General features: G+C 38.7%; 1 protein-coding gene across 1 annotated transcript in view; it reads left to right on the top strand.

The window, feature by feature from the left end:
* Positions 1–8,778, top strand: part of SENP6 (SUMO1/sentrin specific peptidase 6) — a gene marked incomplete at its 5' end in the record, with an annotated part of 145,185 nt that overhangs the window by 127,955 nt on the left and 8,452 nt on the right. The window contains 3 exons of the mRNA XM_019520459.1: positions 1,307–1,392; positions 8,060–8,128; positions 8,231–8,381. Of these exons, the coding sequence (XP_019376004.1) occupies positions 1,307–1,392; positions 8,060–8,128; positions 8,231–8,381 (306 nt within the window). The remainder of the gene's footprint in view (positions 1–1,306; positions 1,393–8,059; positions 8,129–8,230; positions 8,382–8,778) is intronic.

The raw sequence follows: 8,778 nt of genomic DNA, 5'->3' as shown, positions 1-8,778 counted from the left end.
AAAAAAAAAAAAAAAAAAAAAAAAAAAAAAAAAAAACCCCAAATACCAAAAAACCCAGTATCTTTGGTTGGCAATCCTGAATGCATTGCATTTTGGGCTGGTTAGTTCTCACCAAAAGATGTTTTCAGATAATCATGCTGTATTGTTTTATTTCTTTGTTTATGTGCTCACTTTTTTGAAAATCACTCCACTCCCTGTTCCACCCCCATAACAAAAGTGGTCCGTGTGGTGAATCAAGGAGTTAGAAAAAGCAAACCTCCTTGTGCTTTGTTGCAATGCTTTTAAGTGCAATGGAACCCTGTCATTATTCTAATCTCAAAAAATTCTCTGGTCAAGAGAGAACTTTTGCACAGAAAAGTGATCTCAAAAGGGCAAAACTCAAATGTCCTCCCTAAACCTAGGTGGCTCACTGGACAAGTGTTTCTAAGGCATGCTAATTTCTGTAGCAGTAGCATGCAAGGGAGTGAGGTGTCTAGAATTGCATCTAGCTTCTTTTAACTTTCATAGTCCAAAGGACAGCATACCCATTTACAGTGAATTGAATTGAGGGTGGGCCTTCAGTGTGATTCCAGAAGATTAAAGTTATTCATCTGGATTTCATAGAAATGCCATAGCTACTTAATGCTGCAAGCCTGAACACAATAGGCCCCCTTCTCTTCATCCCTCAACCACCCCTCCCAAACCCCGCCCCCCCCACCAAAAACATAAAATCCTACTGAACAAGTTTGGTTGGTTGTTTTAGGGGGAGTAATCTTGCTTATGTGTGGAATATTTGATATAACTTCCACTGAAATCTAACATAGGTTAAGTTTTAAGCTGAAAACATTGGTTTTAACAACTTTGCTTCCAGCCTATGGCATGGTTGCCACAAGTGACATGACCAGCCTCAGCATGTGGAAGGGAGCAGGGCAAAGAGAAGAACAGAGAACAGTAGATGGGGCAGAGGGAGCACCAAGCACAGAGTGGAAACCGGAACAGCCAATTCAGTAGGGGAGGGGGATTTAAGTGGTAATTAAGGACAGTGTGGGCTTAATTTGTGGCAGACCTGCCCAAAAAGTTGTCATCCACTGTGGGTGTTCCCAGTCCTACTTGGGTATCTTCTCAATATAGAATTGATGAAGTCATAAGAGTCTGAAAATCACATATGTAAAAGATACTCAGAACATACGGATTGGGGGGGAGCTAACAGGTCTGTATTAAACTTACTCTTAAGCAGGTAAGATAACTATAATAACATTTTAATTTGAATTCCATTTAATAAAAAAGCTTTATCCTTTGAATACCCAGAACCATTTTGCTTTTACAGGAAGACAGCAGCGATGATGGCCTGGTAGATGATAACTGTAATTCAGAAATGGGACAGTGGCATCTGAAGCCCAATATCTGCAAACAGTAAGCATTATGAGGATTGGAATGAACTTTGTACCAATACTTTATAAAAACTGAATTCTGAAAACTAATGAGGACCTTTCTTTTCCCATGTTAAATATGGTAGATAGGCACTTGCTTAAAGTTAAAGGGCAAATTTAAATGAATGCTGAATCAAGGCCTTAATTATGAATTACCCAAACTAGAAAAGGGGCTAATAATACTGAGATCATAACATTTTTACTTTTTTCATTTTATTGCCAAAAATGTATCCAGATGCTTGTCTCATATTAACAATTTGTTTTTAATGTGTTCCTTTCCATGGTCATAATATTTCACAGTAGTAAATAGTAACTACTGCTGTGCTTCTCTCATACATTCGTTTGTACATTGCTGTTAAATTCAAATATATCATAAAAAACTTTGTTTCTTGGAGTGTAGATCTACACAATATTTTTTAACCAATCACAACTTATATAGTTTCTTTAATATGACAAAAATGCAAGCTTCCAAATTCTGATTTTTATTACTAGTGTGTCTTTATAATAACCTTTTTCTTCCTTCTTCATCTTCTAATCGTAACTGTTTTATCAGTTTCCCTTTGTGCTGATACTATCCTGTAAAAGGGGAAAAAAGATTCCTGTAGAGTCATAGAAATCACAGATGCTTCTAGAATTATAGAGAAGTGAGGCTGGGACGGACTTCAGGAGATCTAGACAATCTCCTGCTCAAGGCAGAATCATCCCTGTCTAAACCATCCCAGACAAGTGTTTGTTTAACTTGCTTTTAAAAACTTCCAGGGAGAAAGATTCCACAACCTCTCCAGGTAATCTGTTCCAGTACTAAACCACCTTCATAATAACTTATTCCTTATATCCAAACTAAATTTCCTTTCCTTCAGTTTGCTTCCCGTCTCTAGCAATTGCAGACAAGTCTTTGGGGTATTTTCTTCCCACCCCCTTTTCTTCTCCAAACTGAATTATCCAAACCTTTTTTTTGTAAGTCAGGCTTCCTAAGCCTCTAATATTTTTTTTTTTTTGTTGCTTTCTTTTGGATTCTTTCTAATTTGTCTACATTTTTCATTAAGTTCTCTTCCCAAAAATGGATGCAGTATTCTAAGTGTGACCTCGCCAATTCTGTATTTGGTAGAAGAATCACTTTTCTTGACTTGCAAGTGGCATTCCTGTTAATACAGCCAACTGTGCTGTTGCATTTTATTTTATTTTTTTTTTTTTTTTGGAACAGGAGCACACTGTTGGCTCTCACTTGGCCTCTGATCTATTATAAGTTCCAGGTCCTTTACTGCAATCTAGCCAGGTGTTCCCCAGTCTGTATTTATGCCTGCAGTTGTTCCATTCCACATGCAGTACTTTGCACTTGTCCTTACTGAAGTTAATTTAATTAATTTTGGACTATTTTTCCAGTTTGTTAAGGTTATTCTGAATCCTTATATTGTCTTCCTGAGTATCTACAACTCCACCTAGCTTGGTGTCACCCTCAAATCTGCAAAGTGTGCACTCAGTCCCATTGTCCAAATCATTAATGAAGTGAACAGTATTCAACAGTATCAGATCCAAGACAGACCTCTGGTGAACCCCATTTGAATAGCTGCTCCCAATTAGAGGTTGAGCCATTGATGAATACTCTAAGTGGAATGATATAACCAGTTTTGTATCCACCTTTACAGTAGCTTCAATTAGATACTATTTCCTTAACATACTAACGAGTGGCATGTGAGATGATATCAAAAGTTTTGCTGAATTCAAGGTACATCACATCACTGATCTCCCCCATCTACAAAGCCTATCACCTTGCAATAGGAGGAAATGAGGTTCATCAAGCATAAATTACCCTTAACAAATCCATATTGGTTATTCTCATGGATAAGGGATAAAACTTTTTTTCCCCAAACGAGGCTAATCATAAGCCTATATTTACAGTAGTTCCTGGAACACTTAAAAATAAACAGACATGTGACAGTTCTTTTTTGAATCTTTTCATATGAGCTTTAATTTAAAGGAAGCATTCAAGTTGGCCAAGGTGTGGTTTGCCCTTGATGAATCCATGCTGACTGTTCCTGATCACCTTTTTCTTCTCTAGGCACTTAGAAATAGTTTCCTTGATGACATGCTTCATGATATCTGTAACCCATTCTTCTACTACTAGGTTACTTATCACCTCCTATATCTTTGTTTCCAAATGAAGTGGTCAAATGGTTTCTGACCTTGTTCATGAAGCCTGAAGTAAAGAATATATTAAATACATCAGCCTTCTCTGCATCACCCATGATTTGATTGCACTCTGCATTTACTTAGGGATGTATGCTTTCCTTGGTCTTTCTTTTACTTGTAATATATTTGTAGAATGCATTTTTCTTGTGTATTATATCTCCTGATACCTGTAGTCAGTTCTTGCATTGGCCTTCCTGATTTTTCTCCCTGCTTGTGCAATACTCCTACGCTACTCCCTGAAAATATGGCTGGTTTCCCACTTTTTCTAGGATTGTTTTTTGAGTTTCAGCTAATTGAAAGTGCAAGCTTAATCAGGCCACAATTTTTGGAGCAATTATTTTCTTCTTTTACATCAGGATAGCCTGGTTTTTTTCACCCTTAATATGGCCTCCTTGCAGTAAAACCAGCTCTACTTGACTCCTTTTCCCCTTCATACTTGCCTCCCAGGGGATTCTGCCCACCAGTTCCCTTAGTTTGTTAGTCTGCTTTTCTGAAGAATAGCATCTTTACTCTGCTACTCTTTTTTTCCCCCGTTTCCTTAAAATATTGAACTCTTGTCATATCATAGTCACTGTCACCCAATTTAACTTGTACCTCCATATTTTGAGTCAATTCCTCCCTGTGAGCAGAAAATAGAGAAAAGTCCTGTCCTCCCTCTGCCCACAATCTTTACCATGGCTTCTCCACCATCTGTACCAAAACAGTTATCCTCAAAACCCTTCAAAAACTTGGAGTGTATGTGCACTGCTCTTACCCTCCTAGCAGATGTTAAAGGAATTCAAGTCTCCTGTGAGCACAAGGTCCTGCAATTTAATTACTTCCATTAGTTGTTGAAAAAAAACCTCACCCACCTTATCTTTTTGGTTTGGTGGTCTACAGCAAACACCTACCATGCCATCAATCTTGCTGTTCTCCCCTCTTACTTTGGCCCTGAGACTTCCAACAGGCTTACCTACCTCCTACTATAAATTCCAAGTCTGTTTATTCCCCATATTTCCCATATTAGCGTATAAACATCTTGGATCAGGAGTCAGTAATCTGGAATCAGGGGCTGGATCTGGCCCATGGAGTGAGGGGCTTCACTCATCCCTAGTCATGGCTAGGCACTTCACCCCTGCCATGGTGTGGTGGGCAAAAATGGAGGTGGGGGCATCTGGATCCTAACATGGGCTTACCCGGGACTCAGTCTGGGGCTTCTGGGTCACTGCTGGGAAGTGTTGCTGACCTCTGTCTGAACACCCTAATTTTTTTCTGAGTACATTAAGGCTGCCCATGTTGCCTTCTCTAACTCGTTGTTCCTCCCTCTGTCTTCAGGTAGATTCCATCTCCCAGGAGTACTACTTCCTAGATTCCCCACCACCAAAGCAGGCACAGCCCTTCTAGTAACACTGTTTATGCAGCCACGCTTGATCTCCAGGATGTGTCAGTTTCTACCTGGGTCTTTACCACTGGCCAGAAAGACTGATGAGAAGAGAACCCGAGTCCCTTGTTTCTTTCACCTTGTACCTAGACACCAGTTGTCATTTGTTTTATATAAGGTCACCTTTGACTGTATCATTAGTGCCCACATGAATGAGCAGTAGTTGTTACAGGTGGCAGTCAGAGGGCCAGATGAGTCTTGGTAACCTTTTCTTAACATCTAGGATATGGGCAGTGGACAACAGATCAGGCACCATCCCTAGCAGAAGAGAGCAGCCAACCACCACCATTGTTCATTTCCTCTGAATGGGAGTGGTCTTGATCCTCCTAGCCTTTGAGGTGAATGGTCTTGCCTCTTGTCCCACTGGACTAAGCCAGGGATGCTCAACCAGTGCAGGACCCCAAGGAGTTGATGTGGGGCCCAGTCTGGCATTGCTGGCTGAATGGAAGTGGCATGGGACCTGATACTGCTGGACTGGCATGGCATCACTTATCCCACCCATGGCATCTGAAGGTTGAGCACCACTGGTTTGGGCTACTTCTCTTCCAATACCAGAGCTTCATATCTGTTCTCCACCTGAACACCTGGGGTTTCAGAAGATCACTCTCTGCTGCCAGAGGTGAAAACCTATGAGTTCTCTCACCTTCCTGAGTATCCAGGTCTTACATACTGTCCAGTTTTTTTCTATGGCTCTTCCTCTTCCACAGTCCTGAAGAATCTCCTTGTGTATTTTGTGTGGATCAATTCCTTGTCTGTGTGAGTGCTTCTGAACCTAGCCACTACTTTCTGTACCTGTCTTTAGCTGGTTTCTGTGTATGGTAGTGTAAGAGTGATATTGTGGCTGTGATGATCCAGAAATTCTGAGAGATGAGGATATCTTTTATTGATAATTTATATATAACGCATTATATAAATTCTAATAAATATGTATATGTGATATTAGAATTTATATATAATATAATTTATATTCTTTTATTTTATTGATATCCTCAAACTATGTAGCTGGAATAGAATTAGACAAGCTTTCAAACGCAGTACATTCTTCGCCAGGTTCTCATCTGTTTACTCCTTGCCAGAGTTCTAGAAATTGGCAGTTTAGCTAATTCTACCAGCCCTGATAGCTGGGAGCAGTGAACCCCCAAAACCTGGTTCCTGAGGGAATTAATCGGAAACACCTCTCGCCACAAGCCTTCCCCTACATGTCTTTGACAGGGACATGCCAGAAACTCGGAGATCAGTTGCCTTCCCCCCTGCTTCCCCTTCCTCCCCACAGTGTGTTCATTGGACCCTGGCTGACTTACCTTTTTGCCTAAGTGAGCCCTGCTTCCTAATTCACACTATTCTCAGTGGCTAGACTGATGAGCTGAGAGCACTTCCCTGCTTACTGCCCAAACAGCCCTGCAAATGGCAACCAAAATGAGCCCAGATCACAAAGCCCAAATCGGGCAGAGACTTAATTCGCAAATTCTTTCTCCGAACAACCAAGGCTTCCTGCTTCTCTGCCAAGCAGGAGTGAGGACACAGTTCCCTTGGTGCTTCTTGTACCTTATATTTATATAGCCACTTTATGTACAGTAACAAAAGCATAATGGTGTTATGCATGTGCATTATCCAAAAACCATTTTTATATTTTGCTTATAGAAAGTAGAAATCTAGTTTGTAGACTTTAAAAATGTACTTTGAGTTGCTGTGACTTATACTATTCAAATCCATTTTTCTACCCCAGAACTAATTTGGGCCTAAGTAAAAACTTGTACTGTGGATTACTTTACGTAGAATCAAGTCTATAGAAATGCACACATTACTCAATTTTAAAAGATGCAAGTCCTTTAATATCTTCACTTGTGACAATAAGCTTTTCCCTATTACTAACAAGCCCCTGGTGTTAAAATCTCCTTTTTCTCCTTTTTTCCCTAAGGTGTGGGATTTTTTTTTAATTTAATTTCTTTTCATTAATTCAAATAGCTTCAGTTTCCAGGAACATATTTTAAAAATTTAAATGTTTGTGAACGTAGCAGACCTTATCTGGAGGGCAGTGTTACGCACTTATAGTAAACCGGTATGCTTATTACTACTAGGGACATAGTTAAAACTGTCTATTCTACTTTGAAAAATGTAACATTTTTACTCTAATATATTTTACAGTGTTGTTCTGTACTGTCCAAACTACATTTGTTTTCTGTCACTGGCAAAGGCTGTCCATTGATGAGGAGTGTAAATAAGCTACAAGTATTAATGCAGTCCACCTTTTGTAAAGGCTGTTTTCCCTGACTTATAAAACTATTTTTCTTTGGTTAAATTCTTTACTGCCCATAGTAGTAAAGTCCCTTTCACTTAAATATGCATGCGATGTCAAAGAGATTCTAGTTTTCATTTATTTTTTTTCCTAGCTGCTAGAGAGTGTTTTGGGGTTTTATTTTTTTTTTAATGCAGGTATTTTTTGTGACACTTTACAGTTTAGAATAGCACACAAGTTTCTAAACATTATTCAAATAAGTTACTCATTAAAAATAAGGTGTGATCTTTTCTGTGCTGTCCACAGGTACATTTTAAATTAACTTGGGGGAGTTGTTGCTTTGCTGTTTGCTTAAAAGAACATAATCAGTTTCAAAAGAGTAAAAAGTTGACTAGTGTCTATATTAAGCTGCCCTTAAATTTCCCTATATTTTTTTAATATCTTCCTTTTCCTGCAGTTCTGTGAAAGAGACCCAAATACAAAGCCAAACCATGCCAAACCAAAGCAAGCACAGGTTTAATCTTGATATAGCACAATAGTTCACATATTGCAGGAGAAATAGTGAAAGTGACTTTACACAAAGGTTGATCAAATGCATAGGTAACATACTGAAAGAAAAAGTAATCATTCTTTTGTTCTTCTGCTAGTTTTATGTGTAACAAGCAACTCATTTATAGAAATGTTAAATCTAGTAAATTTACTTTCCGCTTGAGCTTGTTTTCAAAGCAAGTTGCAGTATAACTTGCTCTACTGTTTGAGCGTCTGTAAAATACTTGGTATCTTTAAAATTGTGTTTCTTCCTAGGCCATGCATTTTGCTTATGGACTCATTGAGAGGCCCTTCTCGATCCAATGTTGTGAAAACACTAAGGGAGTAAGTTCTAAACCTCTTTTTCAGATTTTTAACAGATATTTGCAAAATTCCACAAGAAAAAATCTCCTAACTTTTTTTTTTTCTATATGCCTTTTATCTCAGATACTTGGAAGTAGAATGGGAAGTCAGGAAGGGTAGTAAAAGAAGTTTCTCCAAAGATGTCATGAAAGGTTCCAATCCAAAAGTGCCCCAACAAAACAATTTCAGTGATTGTGGAGTATACGTATTACAGTATGTGGAGAGCTTTTTTGAGGTAAGTTTCCTCACGTCTGTCACACAATTTATTTTGCAGCCTGTAGTTAAAACTATGGTGAGCATTTCCGTGAAGTTGGGATTATGAATTAAAAGTCCGTTTGCAAGGTGAAGCCATTCTATTTTGGATATGTGCCATTTCTTATGTATAGATTGACAGAAATCTCACAATATAACTATTGGAAGGTAGCAATGGTTTTGGAAAAGGTCTGAATTTTTGTATAGCTGCTGGTCCCTTTGAAGTAAGTGGTATAAAATCCACTGACTTTCATAAGACCACTATATGAATTTGATAAGCATTTCTTTGTCTAGATCACTGCAAGTTAGTTGTTCTTTAACACCAGTCTTCAGAAGAAAATGAGATGTGCAAGCTGGCCAGAGACAGCTAGCCAATTATT

The sequence above is a fragment of the Gavialis gangeticus genome, unplaced genomic scaffold (genome assembly GCF_001723915.1).
Source record: "Gavialis gangeticus isolate Ggan-Ray unplaced genomic scaffold, GavGan_comp1, whole genome shotgun sequence".
Taxonomy (NCBI): Eukaryota; Metazoa; Chordata; order Crocodylia; family Gavialidae; genus Gavialis; species Gavialis gangeticus.
This window is presented reverse-complemented; position numbering and strand designations above follow the sequence as displayed.